This window comes from Gallinula chloropus (assembly GCF_964237585.1).
Source record: "Gallinula chloropus genome assembly, chromosome: 19".
In the NCBI taxonomy this organism is placed as follows: domain Eukaryota; kingdom Metazoa; phylum Chordata; class Aves; order Gruiformes; family Rallidae; genus Gallinula; species Gallinula chloropus.
Window position 1 is genome coordinate 9,418,731 of NC_140104.1, and position 24,282 is coordinate 9,443,012.

The following is a 24,282-nucleotide window of genomic DNA, read 5'->3' on the forward strand; positions in this document are numbered from 1 at the left end:
GGACGTTCTTTTCTTCTTTGTGAATCTTTCCCCAGAGTTCATCTCCATGTGGAAGACAGTGTTCTTTCTGGTACCTAGAAATCCAAGTCAGAGCAGAAAGAAGCTGTAAGAATCAGGTGACTGAGCACAGTGTTCTGTCCAACTCAACAGGTTTTCTCAAAGTCCTCTACACTTTGAACATGGCTTCTTCCAGGGAGGATGGAGGCAAGGACTGGTTCTACTGGGGTTAGAGTAGAAAAAGAACTTCACCTGCCATGAAGTGGTGGTGGTGCATTACCTACTGCACAGCTGTTTTATCACCTCCACAGACTGCAGGTTTTGAAGGTGTCACTAACAGCACCTCCCTGATCCTTGTTGTTCTGCAGTCTGTTTTGCTTAGTGTGGGAGGTTTGCTTAATTTGAGACTTTGCCTTTATTTTTTTGTAGAGAAACTAATGTGGTGTTAATATAATGCAGAAATTTTGTGCTTTAACTTTATAGAGCTGCTATCATGACTCATGGGCAAACAGGAAAGCAGTCAGATACAGGTTTAAAAGTTATAAAGATGCACAGAAACCTCAGTGTCGCTCTGCTTCCTTACGATCTTCCTCAATGTAGAAAGATGTCATGAGGAAAAAGCCTCCTCCAAAGACCCCAACAAAAGCACACACAATGAAGCTGTACTGCATGCTCCAGAAGTTCCACTGGAAAGACTGAGCATTCTTGGCCTGGATAGCATTGGAGATCTGGGGGGGTGAACAAGGCTGTCATTAATCTGGGATAATATCACCAACCTCATGTTCTTTTACACCTTCAGTGCCTCTACCCGCAGGAGTAGGAAATGCTGCAACCAGTGTTTATGTTTGGGAAACTTTAACTCATTTTACCCTTTGCTAGCTCATCTCCACCAGGCAGACATTTGGCAATGACCTTTATCACTTTTTGATGTTATCTGATAATTTTATCTGTCCCTAAACAGAATCAGATGGATAAGAACAGGGGATTAACATCAATACAGATACAAGCAGCTGCTCTCATTAAAAAGGAATATAAATAAAAGGAATATATAAAAATATAAATAAGGAATTAAATATATAAATCTATTAAAATATATTATAAAATATATAAATATATAAATAAAGAATAATGCTTTGAGCATTTGAGGAGCCATGGAGTGAGGAGAACTGGGAAGAAGATACCAGGCAGACACTTCTTGCACTGTCTGGGTGATGAGGTTGTGAAAACTATAAATGATACACATGAATTTTATGATTTCAGGAAACTCAATAAGATTCCATGTTTCATTCAGGAACTTAAAATCTCTTCTCAGCACAAACAAAATGCTGAATGTTGAATGCAGTCATCTTTATTCCCACATTTGTTCTTGATGGTTACAATATGTTAGGTGACTTGAAATACACAAACATGAGACTCTTCAACCTCTGCTGGGGTCAGTGTGATTGTTTATGACAGTGTAAGGCAGGTAAGAGCAAGACCAACTCTAAAGAGGAACCTAGGGACTACAGCAAGCATAATGGCCAAAATACAAACCCGATGCATTTAACTTTAAAATACTTACTAGGAAAATCTCTGGAGTGCAGAGGGAAGAAAACCAGACTATTCCCTGACTCTCCAGCCAGTTTTGAAGTTCAAGGGTTGGCTGGAGCAGGTTAGTAAACAACAGCAAGACACGAATGCAGAAGATTCAGTGGTTAAGGGCAGCAGACATGGGCAGTGTTGGAATTTTGGTTCACAGAAGCATTTCCAGAGGACAACGTTGAGCTCATTGCACAGGACTTTTATTCCCTGCAAGGTTACCTGAGGTTATTGTCATCTGTGTAAACTCTTTTTGTCCTCACACTTTTTGCTTGGCTGCTGTTTAAGGCAGCTGCATGCACGGGATTGCATAAGAAGTATTCTGTCAGGAGCAAGCACAGCAGCACATTCAGTGAGAAGCCTCAATTCTGCCTGTGCCTCAAAGATGGCCAAGAACAGTGGGTATGAGATATAAACATTTTCATCTTTCCAGCAGGAAGCACCAATCAATAGAATACTCAAAGAAGAGAGAATGCACAAGGCATGTTTCAGCTTTCAGGATATCTTTTCAGCTGTTACCCATGACACAGTGATGTCAGGTATGTTCCCCCCTGCACACAGCCAAAGCAGCAGGAGGGCAAGAGTTTCATGATGCACCCCAACCAGCAAAGTGATCACTTCATTTGTCAATGAAAGAGAAACAGCAGGAGAAAGGAAATCAGGTCTCAAGCAATATGTGAAGCCATGGTAAAGGTAATTCAGGATCAGAGCTTTGAATGCCAAGTGGGATGAAAGGGCAAGCACTGCAGTCAGCCTTGTTCTGATTTTCAAGAGACCAGTGACTAATTGCAAGATTTCCACCTTCAGGATAAGGTGGCTCTTTAACGTGGACAGGGGGATCAAGTGCACCCTCAGCAAGTTTGCTGACACCACCAAGCTGTGTGGTGTGCTTGACACACTGGAGGGAAGGGATCCCATCCAGAGGGACCTGGACAGGGTAGACAGGTGGGACTATTCAACAAGGCCAAGTGCAAGGTCTTGCACATGGGTTGGGGGGATCCCAAGCAGAAGTACTGGCTGGGCAGAGAATGGATGGAGGGCAGCCCTGAGAAGAAGGACTTGGGGGTGTTGGGGGATGAGAAACTCAACATGAGCCAGCGGTGTGTGCTGGCAGCCCAGAAAGCCAACGGTGTCCTGGGCTCCATCCCCAGCAGCATGACCAGCAGGTCAAGGGAGGGGGTTCTGCCCCTCTGCTTCACTCTGGGGAGATCCCACTGAGGTACTGCATCCAGCTCAGGCATCCCCAGGATAAGAAGGGCATGGAGCTGCTGGAGCAAGTCCAGAGGAGACCACGAAGATGCTCAGAGAGCTGGAGCACCTCTGCTCCAGAGACAGGCTGAGAGAAGGCTCCGGGGAGAGCTCCAAGCCCCTTCCAGTCCCTTGAGGGATTCCAGGAGAGCTGGAGAGGGGTTGGTGCCAAGGGCAAGGAGGACCAGACCCCAGGGAACGGCCTTCAGCTGCAGGAGGGCAGCTGGAGAGGGGCTGGGAAGCAGAAATCCTTCCAGGGGAGGGGGGAGGCCCTGGCACAATGTGCCCAGAGAAGCCAGGGCTGCCCCAGAATCCCTGGCAGGGTTCAAGTCCAGGCTGGATGGGGCTTCGGGCACCCTGGGCTGGGGTGTGTGTCCCTGCCCATGTCAGAGGTTGGAATGGGGGAGTTTGGTGGTCCCTCAAACCCAAACCAGTCTGGGATTCCTAAATTCTATACAATTTGAACTCAGAGCCTTATGTTTTAAGCTATTTGATTAATTTCCATGAAACTCCACACAAATTTAGCAGAAAGTTCTTAAATCCCAGTACAACACCCCTGACACTGTGTTTGCAGAAAAGTACTTCTTCAAAAATTGAGGAGTTTACAAATTTAAAATCAAAATACATTTCTACACACTGTGTGGAGCTACTCACACCTGTAGAATCATAGAATCATAGACTGGTCTGGGTTGGAAGGGACCCCAAGGATCACAGAGCTCCAACCCCCCTGCCACAGGCAGGGGCACCAACCTCCAGGCCTGGAGCTACACAAGGTTGCCCAGGGCCCCAGCCAAACTGGCCTTGAACACCCCCAGGGACGGGGCACTCACCCCCTCTCTGGGCAGCCTGTTCCAGCCCCTCACCACTCTCTCTGGAAAGAACTTCCCACTAATATCCTAATGTCCAATTTCAACCTTCCTTCCTTCAGCTTCACTCCATCCCCCTTGTCCTGCCAGTCTCTACCCTTTGAACAAGCTGATTCCCCTCCTGTTCCTCTGCTCCCTTCAGGGACTGGAAGGCTGCAATGAGGTCCCCCCACAGCCTTCTCTTCTCCAGGTACAGGTTATATTCTACACACCTGCAGCGTCACAGGACCAGAACTTACATGCAAGAAACAATGTTTAGAAAATGTCTTTCTGTGTTCTAGTACAAAGGCCACCAGCTTCAGTCATTCCTAGTTTTGGACCAGGAAGTGCCTACAATTCTGAGAGTGTCTGTTTTTCAGTTTCTAGACATTTGACCCTAAAGAAAGTCCAATAAGCAGAGAATTCACTTACAGTCCCAATGAGATATGGGCTGCCTGCATCTCCCAGCAAATGGCTCACCAAAATCTGCAGGGCAATAGCTGTAGACTGCCTTCCTGGTGTCACAACGTACTGAAACAAAACACAGCCCACGAGAGAATTAACAGAGTGAATCTCATGAATGGCAAATGACTTATAGAGCCCCCTGGAGAGATTAATATAGTCAATTTCATATATTTCATATTCAAACACTGTTTACAAGTTTGGAGTCAGAGAAGTTACTCTGAGCACAGGAGTACACTGAATGTTTTGTTGAGAGAAATGATGTGCAGGAAAGCAACTTACAAAGGGAATGGCAATAAAGCAGGGAAAGACTGGCTCCCTGCCTCCATCCACAGACTTACAGCAGCTTGTGTAGATTCACCTGGCCATGCACCTAACAGCAGCTAACGGACAGGACCCCATCCAGACATCCAGATTTACTAACACAGAGATCCAGCACTGGCAGCCTCTGAGGGAAATCGCTCCTGACGCTGTGTCAGCAGCCATGGTCTACACTGCGGGGGACACAGGGGTACCTGGAACCCAAAGTAGTTGCCAGGACTATAAAGGGTGTCTGCTGTGAAGACAAAGGGAGGGGATCCAAACTGGCACACCAGAATCACAGATATTTATCAACATTAATAAGGTCCCCCCTTGGTCGTCTTCTCTCCAGGCTGAACAGCCCCAGCTCACTCACTAACATGTATAGCAAGTTGTGTTTAGAAGAAAAAAGATACTACTCTCACATTTAGTTTAGTTTTATCATCATTCCTTGTGTTTAAAAATGCCTCAGAACTTTAGATAAAAAATATTAACCTACCACTAAGATATAATTATATTACAATAGTAACATCAATGCCACATCTTTAGGATGGGTGAAGCTCCATCACCAGACGTTAAAACAGAGGGGTGAGGAAGTGACATTGTTGGAGACACCAACATTACTCTGGTGAGAATAAAGGCAAAAACCCTGCAGTGCCACCTGCAGTCCGGACCTACACATACATAAAAGCATTTGAACAATACTGAAGGATACTGAAACTACAAATTCATACCACAGATGCAGAAAGAAAGGACAACAAGCTGTGTTAGTGGAACAGTCTGTGTTCGGCAATGGATCGACAGAGGATTCTATGACACTGCATTCCTTTCACCCTTGGAGCCCTCATCTGCAGGAGCTACTGTGATACACATTCTTGGTATGAACACTGGAGCACATACAGAATCAAAACACCTGAAAAATGTGATTTTTATAAAAAACATTGAGAGAATAATGCACGATTTACATCCTGTAGTTTAAATACCATGACAAGCTTTTTCTGTTGCTATGGTTTTCATTCCCCATGTCTCTCTCAAACCTCTATCTACCATTTTCTCTCATGTTTCACAAGAATATGTGCTGTAGACTCTTTCCCTAAAGCACAGCTCATACTGAGGGTGCCAACAGAGATAATTTTTCTCAGCAAGGTCACCTGTTTTTACAAGGCCTGTATGAACTTGGGTCTTCCTGAGGTGTCCAGCTCTATCAAACTTGTTTGAGGGTCGTGGTTTCAAAACTTAAAAAGAAAGCAGACACAGACTATAGTAGGTCTGTTTCCTTGGGAAGTGAGGCTATGAACCTAATTTAGATTTGACAGAGCATTTGATCTGAAATAAGAAAGAAAATAGGCAGACTTCACCCAACACAACTAGCAAAACACATAGCCAACTTGGCTTTCTGTCCAGTAAACCTGTCTTGTGGCCAGTATTTTCTAAGCAGTATCGTGACTTCCTCCCTGCTGCAATGCCAGAATCACAGCAGTGAGCACTGACACCCTTTGTCCTACAGCCAGATCCCCTCTTCTCAGAGAGGGAGTTTCTCAAGAGCTCATGTAACTCATTCTACTCACTGGGAGCCTTTTGGTCCTCCTTACCCCGTATTGCAAAAGGGTTTCAGTAAAGAACCCATCAGCAGTGCCCCTCCCAGCCAGAGAGCAGAAATTTGGATATAGAAATCACTCAACATCTGAAACCAGCATCTCTGCCCCCAGTGAGACTACTCTACACAATAGAGTTTTACTGTAAGACACAATCTCCCTCCTTACTTTGTACACATTAGGCTAGCTTGTATCCCTTCCGTCCTTAATCACTCCAAAGGAGATGTTTCTCATCATAGATCCAACATTTATTTTTCATCAGAAATATTTAGATTGAGTGCTTCAACAATAATGAGTATTAAAACAGAGGTGTCTGGGAGATCAGAGCTACAGAAAACCACTTTAATGTCATGTTGCCATCACACTGCATCCAGTCCCTTGCTAGTTTAAGAACAGAGTGATGTGAGATTGGCTGATCTGGAAGCTGAAATCCTTGTCATCCATGGGATGAAGGAACTCTCCAACAGCTCCTCTTCCACATGGTCATGGTAGACTTTGGCCTCGACTGGGGATGTGCAGTCTACCCAAGTTTTGTCCTCTCTCAGAACCTCCCTGGAGTGCCAGATGTGTATCTGAACTTTGGGAACAGGCTCCTGAACAGAAAGAGGAGAAAGGAAGAAGCTACAGTAGAAGGCTCTGAGCTTAGGAAGCAGACCTTGCTGTGACAGACTGGAGACTGTCAGTTCTTGGCTCCCTAAGAATATCTTGTCATCTGACCTAGACTCAGATTTCTTTTCTTTTATTGATAATGACAGGCTGAGTTTGAGTAATATAAATCAAAGACTGTTATGCACTTCATATATTGTGGGCACTGCAGGCATGAGGAAAGATAAATGCACTTCTGCTCTTTCTGTGTGGAGAGAGCTCTTTCTTGCCACATTTATTTAATATCACATATCTGTAACTACAAGAGACACTTGGAACAAAGCTGTAACAAGAAAAAGGAAAGGGAAGGGTAGAACATTGCCTAGAATTACTAGGCTCATACAAACTTTGCCTGGCTATCTTTCATGTTCCTCTGTGCAATGAAACCATGTGCTCTTGCTCTTCTTCAGTGCACTGTAGGATGCCCTGGGGAAAGAAGAAATCAAACATGCCCACACACAGGGACAATGAAAGAGCCATGGCTTCCTGCTTGTCCACATGGACTGCCCGGTTACGTGTGCCATGCAGGTGGCATCCTACATGCTGTCATTTCCTACAAGGTCCCGGGCCAGATGCCTTGACAGATGAACAGGTTGCCCCACCAGATATAAGAGTTTGCCAACCCTGTAATGCTGTCCCTGGAGGCTTTAGCATCCTCCTATGTGACAGAGCTGTCAGCTAAAAAAGCAGATGGAATGGACAGGCTCCTTTACCTATACCTGCCAGGGCACCTCCAAACAAAGACAGGGACGTGTTGGTAGCCTTCCCAAACCACAAACTGGCTTCCAGTTCCAGCATCTCCTGTGCTTTTAGCTGCCCAAACCCTAATTGACAGCCCCATTACCTCACAGATGGCAAATGTATTTCATAAGGGACACTGCATGTACAGACTCCCAGTAAGATGGAGTATTGTAAGCAAGGCAGCTCCAGCATTTCTCCACTTGCACATTCTGACTGTAGCTGTATAGTAGATACCTTCATGTTTACAGTGAAATAAGGGGCAGAAAGGTTGCTACATGCCATGCATCCTGATGTGTTAGCCACAAAGGAAGAAAGTCCTTATCATTCAGCCAGCATCTTCCTTTGTCTTCAGCTCCATAGGCTGCAGGTTAAACGCTACGTTGTCTGGCTAGTAGTGCCATGGGGGAGAAAGAAAACTCATCTTTATGGCAAAATAAGAACATACATTGGCAAATCCAGCCACATTATCAGAAATCCTACTAGTTCACATGGGAAACAATGCAGAAAGAGAAATTAATGTCGTTAGCTATGACATCCTTCAGTCAATGTAACAGCAGTAATACACTGAGCCCATGGCTTTTGAACCAGGGTGAAACAGAACTCCCAAATAAGATTGTCACCGAATGAGCAGACATCCTCAAATTCAGGTGACCTTCATCATTTTTTCTGATAAAACAATTAGTAAGTTTAGAATTCAACAGATCCAACCTGAAGCATGTTCATGGTAATACACCAAACGTCTGCTCTCAGGGGGAACACATCACTGCGCAGCTCAGCTCTGCGAACTTTTCACCTTCCCACTTCTTGCTGGCTGATGCAATATTGCTTGTAGCTAAACCCCAAAGATTCAAAATTAACTACAAATGAGGGATGTCGGTCACTTAGGAGACAAGAATTTCCTCCTCCCTTGGATGTACATGGATGTGGGATATGGCAATGACACCCTGAAGGATTTCCTGCAGGCAGGGCTATGGTGCAGCATTCCCTGAGCAAGCTGAAGGAAAGCACAGTTCCTTGCAGACATTCAGTCTGGGTTCAGAGAGAAACTGATGGAAATAGCTGACAGGAATCATCTGCCTTTGCCCATCCTATAGCTACAGTATATCGTGCAGTGATGGCACCTTCCTCTTTGGCAGTGGCAGAGGCATGACTTAAAATGCAGATGTGGGAGCTCAAAGAGAAAAAACTTAAAGAAAATTCTTCACTGGTGCCTCAACTGGTATAAAAAGAATGCTAATGGTGAGTGCTTGGTTCCACTGCAAAAAGCCCAATGATAGCAAAATAAACTGAAATAGAAGCTAATAAAAAAATCTATTTTGGACCAGTGGCAGTTTTTCCACACCTGTTCACTGCTTCAAGGCTACAGATCTTGACCCATAGGGCAGTGGTTTCTGACTGTTCTTTGAGAGTCAAAGGATGGGATGCAGGGAAAAATGGGCAGCCCCTTTTCAGTGCTCTGTGGGGACAGGACAAGGGGCAATGGCTGCAAGTTAGAGAATAGGAAGAGCTTTTCCCCAGTGAGGGTGCCAGAGCCCTGGGACAGGCTGCCCAGGGGGTTGTGGAGTCTCCATCTCTGGAGAGATTCCAGCCCCGTCTGGACGCCACCCTGTGCAATATGAGCTGGGGAGCTGCTTTGGCAGGGGGGTTGGACCCCATGAGCTCTCCAGGTCCCTTCCAACCCCTGTGATTCTGTGATTCAGTACTGGAGTTTATCTGCACTGTATTCTGGAATAATAGTTCCCAAAACGTTGGTCTGTAACACATTCACTAACTTGAGTTTCCAGGATATTGACTTTCCCTCATATAGATCATTTTTTGAAATACAAAATTTCTGAACAGAGACAGAAAGAAAATGATCCTCTTTCTGGTGCAGACCATCTTCTGGCAGACATCCAGCAACTCAGAGTGGTACAGAAAATCCACACTATGGTGGGTACCAGAAGCACTAAGCAGTTCCACTTGCATGAGTTTCATCCCTCCTGGGCTTACAATGGGTTTGGACCACTGCACCACCACACCTATTTTGTTACTGATGTATCATGGCATGTGATTACATCCCTAAGGTTAGCAGTGTACCAAGGATATTCTTAGCAAGAGCACCCTCCTCTCTTCCTAGAAGGTGGTGGCCCTTCTGGCCACCAAGGGCAGGCTTATGAACAGTGTTACGTTGAGAAAGGCTGAAAAACTCAAAATAAGGAACTAGTTTCAGAAATACTTACCAACAATATGTCTGTCACAACAGCCCAATTTACAGATAAAAACAGTTCTCCAAATGCAATAAAAACCTGGAAAAAAAAAAAAAAAGCAGTGACTATACACACTACATTGACCTTTGCTGTGAAGATCAAGTCAGGCTCACTGACTACACTTACCTATGTAAGAGTTGCTGTACATATGCATCTATGAGAACTTAAACATCTCTCTCTCTGTGCTTACAAACACTAACATCATCTCAAAAGGGAGGAAAGAACCAGAGAAGGTATGTATGTGGGCTGCTTTGTGTCACAAAGCAACAGCAGGAGAGACAAAACAGGAAACAACTACCACACTCCCAAATAAACTATAATGAACTGCTGAACTGAAGAAGAAGAAAGGAAGATCCTGTGAAGAGAAAGATTCAGCACAGGTTTATAAAGTTCTCAGATCTCCCTTTGCTCAGGTTTCCAAATGAAGCCAACAGAAAACCTCTGTGCCATTACGAGGATTCTTAAAGGCTCCTTCAGAGGGAGAGCTTCCAAAACCAACTCCATGAGACAAGCAGCCTCAATACCTCCGTGCCCTGTGGGAATTCCCTAATTTATTGCTGATGGAGACCCAGCCATCAGGAAACAGGGTAGGGCCCCAACAGCTCATACAACTGGGGTCTTAGAAAAGATGAACCTTTTCAGACAGCCCTGGACGTAGATTTGAGCAGGCTGTAGAGACTAATCAATGCTTCAGGAAAGCATTTAAACATTTAAGCTACTCTGTTAAGCCAGATCAGTTCTAGAAGACAGAACCTATTCAGTGACACAGGCCACAAAGTCAGATGGCACCTAGGAGATAAGACCCATTAGAGCAACAGGTGCCAGCATCTTGTTTGGTGAGGTCTTGGTCAAGATGCTGTCTCAGGTTGATGAGAATGCAGCCCTAAGACAGATATGATGCAAAACTATCAGATGCTTTCAGAGGAGTAGCTTACATATCCCTAAGAAGAATCTGTCCTACTAAAGACATCTTCCTGTGATACCCAGACCTCCTATGTGTGCCTTGCACATACTGCTCTTGGGTATTTTCCAAACCAGTCCGGGAAAAACATTCCTTCAAGTACAGAGATATTTAGTATAGACCTTTATCCAGATGTCTTTTACTTCCTCCCCAGAGAGGGGGTGGGTGCCCCGTCCCTGGGGCTGTTCAAGGCCAGGTTGGATGGGGCTCTGGGCAGCCTTGTGTAGCTTCAGGACCTCAATGTCCTTCTGATGGGGAGGAGCCCAGAACTGGACCCAGCACTCCAGGCGCAGCCTCACCAGTGCCCAGTACAGGGGCACAATCCCCTCCCCAGACCTACTGGCCACACTATGTCTGACACAAGCCAGGATGCCTTTGGCTTTCCTGGGCACACTGCTGGCTCATGTTCAGCCTGCAGCCACCCAACACCCCCAGGTCCCTCTCTGCCTGACAGCTCTCCAGCCAGTCTCCCCCAGCCTGTAGCGCTGCCTGGGGTTGTTCTGTCCCCTGTGCAGCACTCTGCACTTGGCCTTGTTAAACTTCATCCCATTGGTCTCAGCCCATGGGTCCAGCCTGTTCAGACCTCTCTGAAGAGCCTCCCCACCCTCAGGCAGATCAACACTTCCTCCCAGCTCAGTGTCACCTGCAAACTCACTGAGGGGTCATTCAATCCCTTCATCCAGGTCACTGATGAAGATGTTGAACAGAACTGGACCCAGGACTGAGCCCTGGGGGACGCCACTCGTGACCGGCCTCCAGCTGATCTGGCTCCATTCACCCTTTGGGCCCATCCAGCCAGTTTTGAACCCAGCTGAGGGTCCCCCTGTCCAGGCCAGGGGCAGCCAGTTTCTCAGTCAGAATGCTGTGAGAAACAGTGTCAAAGGCTTTCCTGAAGTCCAGGTAGACACATCCACAGCCTGCATGTTGTTGACATTACATGTTGGAACACTGGAATTGAGCACATCAAACCAGCACAAGCAGTGGCTAAATAAACACCTGGCCTGCCCACTGGAAGAAACGTAAGGAACACAGTTACCCATAGCCCAGTCCAGAATTTCCTCCCAGATAACACACAGTGTGAAAACACAATGCTGTTTGCAAGGAGAGAAACATTTTAATGAAATTCCTTTTTATGCATCCTAATAAAATGTCTGTCTTGATAATTCAAACCCCCTGTAGTACTGATTCACTCATCTGACACAGACAGGCAAATGCAATTGTTGTTCTCCAGGTTCAGTGACAAAAAAACCAGAACTGAAGAACATACTCAGAGCAGAACTATGTGAGAAGCAGAGAAAGAAAAGTGGGTAATTCTTTTGGCACTCAGATCTCCACTCCTGAATCTAAAAATAATCTGAAATTTCACATTTTACTCAAACAAGCAAATCCATTTGTTTTTTTCCTTAGGTGTAAAGGTGTTTTTCCCCAGGAATACACATTCCTGAGGAGGCAAAAGGAAAAACCTCTTTGAATAAGTGTATTCTTAGAAGCAAAAAAACCTGGAAAAGTACCCTTTGCAGAGAACTCTTGATTACTGTAATTAACTTTACTTGGATCCTCTTATTTATGTTAATCATGGTAATTGTGGCTATGGAGTCACAGGAAAAAAGCTTGGAGTCTTTCCCTAGCTGTTACCAGATTATAGTTAAAATGAGGTTTACGTATAGTTCCCTCTCACAGGGAGGTTTTGGAACTGTTTGTCATTCCTAGGAAGTTTCTGTTTTTCCCTTTACTGAGAACAGAATTTCAGTTAATGTATACTTCAATTTGACTTTGAAGATCAGCTAGTGCTTTGGGGCTTTGAAGGTGATGGCTAAATTATTCTTAGCAAGAACTGTGCATACTGTACAGTCACAAGTACACCAATCTCTAAGTATTCAGAAAGCAAAAATAAATAAGAATACTAAATGTGTCACGTAGCATTAAAAAGTGATGCATAAGAATGTGGGTTCCTTTAACTATATCTGTGCATAAGGGACACCAGCTTCATGCAGCTAACTGCCTAGGCTTAATATCTTCTTCTTTAGTGCAGGAAGATTCTATATGTCCTGAGGAGCAATTCAGAATGCTCTGAGCACCTGCCCTTTTTGCTGGACCCAGTAATGCACATCACGGCTCTCACAGGACAGGCTGCACCTGTGGCAGTACCAGAGCAGCATGCACCATGCCTGGCTGGCAGGTCACCTCATTGCCAACCTCTTCATGGGCTAGAAGAATGCAGAGAACTCTGTAAAAGCCACCCCTCACCTCCTCCTCCCCCTTCTCCCCAGGATCCCAGAAAACATTTTGCTAATGACAGAAAGATTGGCACTTACAAAAGTGGAAAGGATGCTCGTCTGGGCCACCATCAGAGCTATGTAGAGGCACAGAGAAGAGATGAACATGCTTGTGGCACAGATCAGGGGATCAACTTTATTGTTTATCTTCCTTAATCTTCTTGCAGCTTCTGCCCCAGCAACAACTCCCAAGATTCCTGTCCCAATGGTGATACCTCCAAATATTATGCTGGTGACAAAGCAAAGGATCCAGTTGAACATAATAAGACTATACTGTGGGGAAAAAAAGGTGTTAGCTTATACCTTTATTTTCAGAGGAATCTTTAATGGGGAATTTTATTCCACTCCTTCTAAATGGATTTAATCCTGAGCCTCAATGGAAGGTATGCCTCTGCAACCCAGGCTTTACCCTGTGGAGCAGATATTTTCCCTTTAACAGAGCAGGTGTTATGGTATTATGCACCCAGGCTCCAAGAAACCTCTTCCCAGTCTGACCTGGCTTGGACATCCAGCAGTTTAGAGGAGACACAGTCTCCTGGTTACCCTGCGAACCAATCTACTCAGTCATCCCTAAAGCACAGAGGGAATAACTCTGTATCCCAATCTGCTGTCCTGGAAGAGATGCTATCACATGGAATTACATACATCTAAATTATAACCCTCCAGTTAGCACAGCTGAGATGAGTCACTTCTCTGACTATGGGAAACATCTGCTTCCCAAAAGAGTTGAAAGAATACCAAAGAGTTCACTAGTGGGAGGTTCAAGTAGTATTATCTGAACACCAAGCTGCAAATGCCACTCAGCTTTTTGTGTGTGCAATTGCAAATGTGTTCTCCAGGAATGAAAGGTTTGTGTTTTAAAAGTGGGTGTTTGAATAGCTTAGAAGATTCAGCTTCCAAAGGGGACTTCCACATATACTTTTCTCTCTGTCCCAGATGGGATCCTAATGACAAAGACAGTCTCTTGCAACAAGAGCAGTGGTGCCACTGAATGTCTAATGCACCATAATTCTCCCAAAGCAAACAGGGACAGGAGCATTGTGTTCTCAGCACAGGTGCTTCTACATATTTCAGAGAGCTACATGCTAAGTTTGTGCATATTCCTAAGCTTTCTCTGACTGCAAAGCAAAGTAACCAGCCAGGATATGGTCTATTCCTTTAAGCTACAAGGCATCTACTTTTAAATTTTTTTCTTATTAGGAAAATCCTACAAGAAAAGAAAAAACCAAAAGAAAAAAAAAGAAAGTATTGCTTTATAAAATAACAAATTTTAAGCATATTTGTACTGCAAGTTCTTCAGGATTCTGATCCATCACTGACTATAGCTTGATAGTGACAATGTAGATCGTCACCAGGCAGTATAACTTAGTGCTTTGTCTAGGCAAGCTCCAAGGTGATGGAAGTATTCATAGAACTGTGTTTAGAAGACTCATGGGTTGTAAACTGCAGCTGAAATAAAGATACAGATGGAAAAAAAAAGGGAACAGACAAAACTAAATTCAAGCATAGTTCAGTTGACTGGGAGCAGGAAAGTGTGGAGGCCCAGTACTAAGGAAAGGCTCCTATGGGATTCTTTAGGGTCTTTGAATGTTCACTTATCTTTCTGATCTGTTCAGAAGTGTCTGCACAAAGACCTGAATAAAAACTTCCCAATGCCTATTTATCTACCTTGCAAGGACTGAGACCTGAGTCAGCTGTGTTGTCATTTGAATTTGTGTTTCCAGGGAGTCTAAGTGACACAGCCCTGATCCTGAAACAAAGTGTGCAACTGCTGAACAGCCAGAGGGGAGGAAACCCTCCTTAAAGTATCCTGGGCAGGTCTGGGAACGTGCAGCTCAGTCCTTCCAGCACCACCAGCTACAGGTCTGACATCATCATTCATATTGTTCCTTTGCATCCCTCTGGAATAATAGTCTGAAACCAGCTGTATATGCTGCTTCTGGCACTACCTCATGCCAAGGTTATTTTTACAGCACCATGTAAGAAGCAGTACATGAGATTAAACTATCAGGGATTCTATTTTACTTCTCTGAAGACCATGTCTGCTCTAGCAACACTACCATGGAATAATATTTCAGAAGGTGAATGAGAAAACAAAACACAGGCTAACATCTTCAGCTTAATAAAGGAAGCATTTAAACTCTATCAGTTAACAGTTTAAATGGCTCAACCTCCCTTCTCTGCCTAGCCTGAGCCAGGCTCCTGAGTTCACTCCCTTCTGCAGCATAATTCACTATTAAGTGATGTGCCAATGGTGGCATCCATGGAAGGACAACTGCATTTCCCACTGAAGTACTTGTGGATGCCTACTTCATCCATCCAGCTACACGTGGAAACCACTTTTGAGTTGACTCAGTTATTCTATTGCAGAAAAGCAAAAGAACCCAGTTACCAAAGGAAACACTCAAGGGATGATTACTGCTTTTCCCTTTCATTGTCTTTACCTAGAAAGATAATGTAATAAGCAGTTAGCTCTTGGAAATCCACCATGAAGGTAGATACTGAAACCTGATTTGGGATGCCTCCAGAAGAAAGGTAAAGTCTCCACTTGTGTGGAGACCACTGGTAGGGAGTCAGCACATGGAAGGGCAGTGTCTCAGTGCTCCCTGCTACTGAGGGCAGCCATGAAGACTCCAGGGGAACACTGAATACATTTTTCCATCCTGGATAACACATTGTAAGGAAAAAAATTCCCTTCCTAGTTTGGGGAAAGTGACGTCCAAAAATTTGTGTTATGATTGCTTCAAAATCCTCTCTTATTGTAAATGCCCCTTGCCCACCCAACATTTGATACTTATTAATGAATCTTTATTGATGTGGATGGCCTGTTTAAGTGGAGCTTTCCTGGCAGTTACTCACAAGTCCAAATTAGCCTGTTTAGCTCTAATGAGATGATACTAGATCAAATTCATTAATCTTGCTTTGTGGTGGGAGTCACAATGATCTGGCCAACATGGCAGGAGTTTTCAAACCAGACTAACAAGAAGATAATAGGAAAGATACCAAAACACAGGATCTAAGCATATTTATAAGGGTATTTAAGTAGCTTGGGATGCACAATCGACTGTCAGCCAAAGTCTCCGTGCTAAAGCGGCTCCTTTCCCTGCAAGTGTTCCTGTTACTGCTTCTTTCTGCTTTACTTAGAGCTGGCAGCATCTTTCCAGCTAACTGAGTGGTTCTAAACAAACAGGAGTATCTCAGCATACTTAGAAGCAATTTGGCAGTAATAGCTAATTGCCTAGACAAGAAGTGTTCACAGTCACATCCCACCTCCTGCCCTTGGAAAGAAACTGATGTAGCACTGTGCAGTGTTTCCAAGTGTGTTTCCACAGCTGTGCACACCTCACCTGTTAGATGAATTGCATGATTCTTGGAGGCATGGTGATACAATGCCCTGGACAACCTGAGCTCTGTAAAGGAACAGTGGTACCCACATTCCCAGGGCTCCAGTAATGAAGGCCATGGCAGTTAGACCCAGCGAGGACCAGACAAAACTCCAACTGCAAGTCAAAAGAAAGGAGAGACATGAGAAGGAATGGAGTGTGAGGGAAAAGGGAAGGCTTGCCTGCAATATCCAGGATTTCAAGCAATAACAAAACAATTCATTCAGACATTTTACAAGCAAAATGCGCTCCCTTGAAGACATTAATTTTGATCAGGCTTTATCTATCAAGTTCAACAGTGAAATACAAATTAGACCAAAGAGCACAACCCCACTCATGCAGATTTCATTGCCAACTTCTGCTAAAACAATTGCTGTGAAATTTTTTATAGCAGAACTGCAACAGTAGAGAGCAGGCACAAATTTAACAGCTTAGTAGCTAAATGAAAGAGTTCTGTGTGCAAGTACAAATGCCTCAGAATGGTTTTAAGTTGCTGGTATAACCAATATAAATGGGAGCAACATACGGGTCTTCCAAACTTCAGTGGCTGAAGACCTTAATTCCTCCTAAGTAAAAACAGACTCTCAATCTTCACAGAGTTTTCAGACAAAAGAAGCAGCATTTTTAAAAACTGTCCAAATCTTGTCTTATTCCTGCCCTAGTCTATGAGAAAAATAACTTTTTACTGGTGTCTTTCTAGTTAATAGTTTAGGAGAAAATCCCATTTGAGGTCAATAGGGAGGTATGAAATCTTAAGACTAAATAAAAGTGCTGCAAATAACCAGGTGACCCCTGGACTAGAGGATTCTAATTCTTCATCTTTGAAAGATAAAGGGGTTTGGACCTGATTAAAATTAGAACCACCTGTTTTTTGGCAGTATACCCTTATGCTTTGGACATCAATTGCTAATGGAAAAGAAAATTAAAGTCTATTTTTACAACATTGCTGGAGGTTTGTAAGGCACATCTTTGTAGGAAAGCAACTTTGATGATAGTCTAGTTGTTGAAATGTCAGAAAGGTTTATCTTTTTATTATGGAAAGTTCATTTTTTTTATTCACTTCAGACTACTGCCTACAAACTGTGATCCAACAGACCGGATCTCTAATGTGCTTGTTGTGCTGGATGCGAAGAGGATGCAGATGTAACTGTCAGTTAGAAAACGCTGGATCCTCTTCAAAAGGAACACTCCAAAGACAGACCAGGTCCCAGGAAAGCAAATCCTTAAACCAACAGCATCCGAGGGGGACCCCAGGCACAGGCTGTGCGGAGCCGGCTCTGGCGCAGCTGCACAGCGGCACCTGCTGTTTTCCAGCCGGACCCATCCCTCCCTCCCTCCCAGCCCCTAGAACAGCAGCCTCACAAACAGCACATACAGACAGGCTGAGATGTGCTCATGCAGCCTTCCTCTGGCACTAAGAATTACAGGTAAAGTTACACTGGAAAAACACACACTTTTACCATTCTAGCTTACTCTACGTGCTACAGCAAGAGGGAAGGGGAACCAGCAGAAGTGGAGTTGGATTTAAACAGGAGCACACTGCCATCAAAACTTTGCCTCCTTCCCTCTCTACAAAATGGGAGGATAACAAAATAAAGCAATTTTTGATCTCTTGTATAGTGTTCCTGTGAAAGAGTGGAAGAAAGGTTTTTATTGATGGTGTTTCAACCATCTTGCACACAGCATGTGATAGAAAGGAGCTGAGTGGGGTCTGATGGTCGTATTTCTAATAAAGGAATGGACATTCCTCAACGGAGGGACCCTTTGATGTTAAAATCACTTACTTCTTGGCAAGTGATATGACATCCTGACACCAAGTAGTCTTGACATTTGTCTGTGCACCTGGTTTCTCAGCTGCTACTCGTATTGTGCCAGAGATGCTGAGCGCTCTGTGTGCTGCTGTCTTTCTCTGGGTCCTGTGAGGGACCAGCAGAATCAGAAGAACCAGTGCTAGACCTCCCATGCAAGGAGTTACCTGTGGGCACAAGGTTGGTTAGATCAAAGATGCCTTTTTCCTCACAGGGAAAATTCCACAGCAATTCAAATTCACTGTTAGAATGACATCTTTGAGAACTGCAGATATATCCAGAAGTAGGTGTGAGTTGCTGCTTGTAGATCATACTTGCAAAGAAGAGCAATTTTGGTTATTTACAGTGACACGACCACTCCCTCTGATTTTTGAGAAAAAACATGTGAAGAAATAAAACTGTACTGTGACTGGACCATAAATGCAAGAATCACTGTCATCAGTGTTACCTGAATAACATCAGACTGCTACTCCAGTAAACATTCCTCCCTACTCATCCCGTACTCGGTAGCTAATTTTATAGGTAAATTAGGAGGGTCTGACAGGTACTTCCAAAGCACTCGGTGTTCAGTATGGAGAAGCATCACAATGACATGAGCAGAGCAGAAGAAGGTTTTTCCTTGAAACTCTCAAATCACAGAAGTTGTCTCCAACAGCATTTCAGAAAACAGTATCTCTCTACTTCCCTTGAAGAATGATACTGGTGCTATCAGTATAATGACCACTTCACCTTCAGCTTCCTGTCTGAGGGGATTTTGGCACACTGACAACCATTCCAAGTGTGTTCTCAGGTAAGAGGAACACCAATACCTGCCCTGGCTGCTGTACAATTGCACCTATGCCAGCTTTCATTCTGCAAGAGCTAGGGCATAAATCTTCTGCTTGCCCTGCAGGAAGAGTTCTCTTAAACTCCAAGTTCATGACCAGTCAGACAGCAGAAAGTCCTTCCACTGCTCACCTCTTCTAACACAATGAGCATAAGCAATCCAAACCCCAGTGATGATTCTGATTTTACAGCAAATGGCTCAGCCCCAGGAGTGGAAGGGAATAACTCACCCTGAATGCCCAGTGCCAGTCGCCTGTGACCTCTGCCATGCCAGCTGCTAGGACATAACCAAGACCACTGTAAGCAACAGAAAGGAATAATCAGCAGGCACCAAAGAATTCTTGCTGGCTGAAAAGATGTGTCTTGCCATCTAAGGAGAGCACAGAGAAGTACTCTGTCATGGTTTTCAGAATGGACAAATGTAAAACCTTATGGTCTGTACTGGTCTACTTGCCAGCCAGTATTTAAGGGAGAGTCTAAACTCCTCAGAGCAGACTTGAGATGGTGGCAATAATGTCCCAGATTCCCCTTGGAGTACACATTCTGTAGAATCTGAAAACCCAGATCAGGCACACCATGAAGCAGTTTATTATTTACTCTTTTCTGTGCTAGCCACATCAATTAAGCCCTGCAGGAATTCCTTTCATTTTAATCTGCTTTCTGGGGTTAGCCTTGACTGCCTGCTCTAATAAAGAGTAGATTTCTAACAATTTTAAAAGATCCTTCTCCACCTCTTCTTCAGACAAAATGCCAATTTAACTTAAAGAAGAGAGGGAAGTACCAGCTGCTCCTTGGGAGACATTTGGTGGAGGGTTCTTGAAAAATCTGCCAAGTAAAAAAAAAAAATCTGAAAGCTTTTGTTTTCCAAAACCCAGTTTTGAGAATTTAGATCCTCCCTGAAAAATGTTGGGGGGGGGTGGGGGGGTGGGGGGGAAGGAAAATTTTCTTCAAAGTAAATACAGAAATAAACCTAACCAGATCTACTTATACACACTAAGCAAGTGTGTTTTTTGCAAAAGCCAATGCAGGCACATACAGCAATATACATCTAATCAAGGCTTGGGGTATATTGAATTGCAAGCATGGTCAGAATTGCAAAAGACTGGTCAGTTACTAGCAAGAAAACCAACCTTCCCACTGGAATGAAGATATAGAAGACAGATAACATCGTGGTCCTTTTTCCTTCCTCAAACAGGTCTGCAATGATGGCAGGTGCTATTGTGGAATAGCTGGCTGTGCCAATGCCAACTAGTCCTCGTGAAAGAAAGAACATCCAGTAATACTGCAGGCAAAAGACATATCACATATAGTCTAAAAATACCCATGCAAGAAAGAAAGCAAGCCTACTATTAAACAGGTACACTTTAGTGGATCAAATGTGCCAGAGAAAATAAGAATTCAACTGCCTTTTGCATCTGTCTGGATTCCCTCCACTCACACCTGCCTCCCTTGCATCCCACTGCTGTGCTTTCTGCTTCCTGCACAGTAGTGACTTCTTAGAGTGACACTCAGAGGGAATTACAGGACAGGGACAAGAGACCACAAGCTTGCTAAACAAGCTGCTACATTATAAGGTCATAATCAGCAAGCATTCAGGTAAAAATAAGGTCCCATCAATTGCAACAGCAATGTGTGAGCTCTCCATTAGCTCAGCTGGACTCCACAGTCCCACAAAGCATTCCTGCATAAAGTCCATTTAGTCCAGGCTTAGGGAGTGTGTGCGTACTGACAGCTTTTCCAAATGAGACCAGGGAAGGACTTGATCAGGTCCTGAAAGATGTATGCAGATTGTTTTCACAGTGCCCTCAAAATAGCAACATACCAATTCATTGATGAATGAACTGCCTAATGTTACACTGGACCAGAAGAAAATACCACATCCAAGGATGATCTTCCTGTTGTACCGGTCACCGAGGTATCCAAAGATGGGGGCAGCCAGCATGTAACACAAGATGAAGACTGAGAATCCAAGAAGAAGCAAAGAAAATATTGCTCAAATTATTTTTATTGTATGTACTCCCCTGAACCCTCCCCAACAGTCCCACATCTTTCTTGTATTGGGGCCCCAGCTCTGCATACAGGACTCCAAATGGGGCCTAAGGAGGGCAGAGCAGAGAGGGACAACCCCCTCCCTGTCCCTGCTGCCACCCCTCTGCTGATGGAGCCCAAATGCTCAGGTTCTGTATTTCTTGAGAAATTCCTTCACCTTTTGTGATTCACATATGGTGGGATTTTTGAAGGACTCAACTCCAGCCCTCAATGAACTTTCAGTTTTGCATTACAGTCAGCCTGCCCACAAGAGGAAGTGAGCGATACCACACACGCACAGGAACTAGAAGAAGTAACTCAACTGGGTTTAGGAACTGACCACACAAATTCAAGGCAAAGTAAACCATCTGGACTTAAGAGATTTTACCTGTTTGGAGTAGACCTGTATCCCCATCACTAAGCTGGAAGTATTTCTGTAAATCCAACAGGATCCCTGCAACAGAGTCAAACACTGAATGACAGCAAAGTATCCTGCTCATTCCTTGTGTTTCTATTGATCTGACAACTTAAAGATTTATTGCAAGAACAGGGCTTGCAAGAACTGCAGCACATTCAGCTTGCAATACATACATGTACAACTGTTAATATGTTCTATATATACAGTATTCAAATTAGTGCATGTTGGATTATTTCAGGATGCAGACAGCAACAGTATTCATTAGTTGATGGTGGCTAAATCAGCCCAGAAGCCAGAAAAATACTCATGTAATTCAGATCATGGTTCCAAGCATGTAATTCTGATCATATTTCCATGACAATTTTGCAGAGATCAGTTGAGATACAGATAACTGTGGATTTACAAAACTCTGTGGTGACAACAGACAAGCCTCACCAGAAGTGATAATCTCTATTTGTGATAAATGGCTGTTGGACATTCTACCTCTATTGCTAAACATTCAATAGCTATGGGAAAATGTTAGAAGAGTGGTCAAAAAGTATGGAAGAAAGCCACACAAGCAACAAACTGAGGGAAGATCCATGGATCTGGCTCCCCATAGATGTATGAATGCTGCTGAGACAATAAAGTCAGTTTTATCTCTGTATCATGCCAAGGCTGCAGAGATCTACTGTCTCACCTATCTTGCATTTCTGCATTATATTCCTGGGGGAAAAAAAGAGAAAAAAAAAAGCAGAAGATACTGCTTTGAGTAAGTATACCTTCACTTTGAGATTGAAATATAGCAATTAAAAAATAAATTTCAGTTTTAGCTTTGCCAAACCAGCCAAAATCAAAACATACAGAGAAAGAAGCGGCCACTTCAGAAAATGAGTTTGGTGTAAATTGTCTGTTATGTTCACAAAAGCTGATCTGCAGCAGAGTGAAACTCAGAGGGAGATGAACTCATTCAGAGGTACTTACTCTGCTCCTACAGTGTGTTTTACATGTTATGCCATAGGCCGTGCTGCTGCAGCCACTGAAAAGTATTCTTGAACCAGCTAGTTTAAAGCTAAATCAACACTCTCCCCTGCAGCAGCATAATCAGTCTCCTCACTGGTTACTGATGAAACCTGAAGTCAGTGTAGATCAAGGTCTAGCCTAACAGCAGCACCAGAGGTTTTATCGTTGTTTATCAATGACTTTTGAACATATTCTGCTCTTAGGGTTTTCCTAATATTCTCAGAGGTTTAAGTCAGTGATGTCATTTGAACATTCTGCATAATTAAAGAGGACAATCAATTGTATCTATACTTTCTGGTCGCTGATTATCAGCACAGAGAAATACTGCATTCCAGGAACTTCAGTTTGGGACTGACAGTATTTAGAACAAATGACAGCTAACACAGGACTTGAACTGAACGATATCACCTCAGGATAACTCACTGAAATGTTATCCCCTGCACAGAGCTGATAGAACTGCCCTGACCAGTTATTGGCACATATCAAAGCATTGGTATGAACAGAGTAACAGATTGGGGGGGGAAGTCTGCATCATCACTGCTTTTAACAAACTGAAGCCTCAGTTCCATCAGAAAAATAAGTGGAAGCACTTGTTTTCTGTGTGAAGGTTGATGCAAACTTTGTGAAACCCCATGAGCAAAACTGCCCGGAAACCACAACTCTGTAACTGCCACTTTTAAACAGCTTCCCAGGCCTCTCCTTCCCCTCCCTGTTCACTTCTATTCGACAATATGTTCATACATATGGAGAACCAAACCCAAAAGTAACAAGGTGAGAATTCTGCAATGCAGCTGAATGCTAGCAGGTAAACAGTATAGAATCATAGAATCACAGAATCCCAGGGGCTGGAAGGGACCTGGAGAGTTCATGGGGTCCAACTCCTAAACCCACTAGCTTCTCAGTTTTTAAAGAGAGTGACTGAAGGTCACTGTCTCAGTGGTCTAAGTAGTAAAAATAATTAGTCTGTGTATATTCACTAGTTATTAATTCCAAATGTAACAATCCATCCTTCATTTTTTTCCCAAGGTTTTAAAACATTTATGGTTTCCAAGCCACTCAGCACAAAAATATAGCAAGTGCTTCCTCCTCATTTATAAATCAGTTCCCTGGAAGCATGGTAGATGCTTAGGAGTGATGCTAAACAGAAGCATTTATACAGATAACAATTTACATGGATGGAAAAAATCCAGACTTCCCACCAGTTTACTAGAAGCACTGCTTAAAATTTAAACAAAAATGTTTAAAAATATCACATTTTGGAAGAATATTATTTCTTAGAAAACAAGTTGTAAATTTGGTAGGTGATGCTTAACAAAGTGGATCTCCATTCTCCTTACCCAATTTGTTGCAGAAATCACACAATTTCCAGCAGATAATGATGAAGTTAAGTCTCCCCCCTAAACAAACTTGCATTAAGATAACATATTCTTTGTACTTTTAACAGGGGAATGGCATCGCTCTTCTTCAGATAAAGGAATAATTTCCTATCTAATCTAGATCCAAATAAGGGCTGGCAAGCTGCTGTACACAATAAAGGGAAACTTATTTGTCAAATCTCACTAGAATCCAGATATAAAATTAAACTAGTTTCTCTGCATACTGAAGTCTGTTTATAAGAGACTTAGATTTAAAAATATGAATCTCAAGCATTTATCAGATGTTACTTTTACCATCATTCTATTAACCATTAATGACTAATACATCATTTATTGGTCTTTCAAGATTTAAAACTGGAAGTTTCATTAACAGCATGATCAAACAGGCTAAAGCAGAGAAGTTGGAAAGATTAAAAAGACATAAAGCATATCTTTACTTTAGAAAACATTAGTAACTACAAAGTAAATAGAGCTGTTGGGAAGTTTCTTTTAAGAGAAAACAGGCTCTCACCTGGTACAATGAACCAATCCATGAAATTGATTAAATT

The 24,282-nt window shown here is 43.4% G+C and overlaps 1 protein-coding gene across 1 annotated transcript; it reads right to left on the reverse strand.

The window, feature by feature from the left end:
- LOC311199149 (protein spinster homolog 3-like) lies at positions 1 to 24,282 on the reverse strand. Its single transcript, XM_084273198.1, has 12 exons — positions 24,246 to 24,282; positions 21,327 to 21,392; positions 20,733 to 20,869; positions 20,041 to 20,192; positions 19,141 to 19,207; positions 18,062 to 18,252; positions 16,242 to 16,394; positions 12,934 to 13,123; positions 9,631 to 9,696; positions 4,101 to 4,199; positions 557 to 725; positions 1 to 74 (listed from the first exon to the last, which is right to left on the reverse strand). Exons 1-11 carry the CDS (start codon positions 24,265 to 24,267, stop codon positions 558 to 560), a joined length of 1,311 nt encoding a protein of 436 aa, XP_084129324.1. The 5' UTR covers positions 24,268 to 24,282; the 3' UTR covers positions 1 to 74; position 557.

What these genes read in the sequence shown, in the direction of transcription:
- LOC311199149 (XM_084273198.1), bottom strand. Translation starts at nt 24,267, where the DNA reads ATGGATTGGTTCATTGTACCAG. An exon ending in GGATTGGTTCATTGTACCAG is followed by an intron (nt 21,393 to 24,245) that starts GTGAGAGCCTGT and finishes ACTCTGTTGCAG; the next exon opens with GGATCCTGTTGGATTTACAG. An exon ending in GTCATATCACTTGCCAAGAA is followed by an intron (nt 16,395 to 18,061) that starts GTAAGTGATTTT and finishes TTTGACTTGCAG; the next exon opens with TTGGAGTTTTGTCTGGTCCT.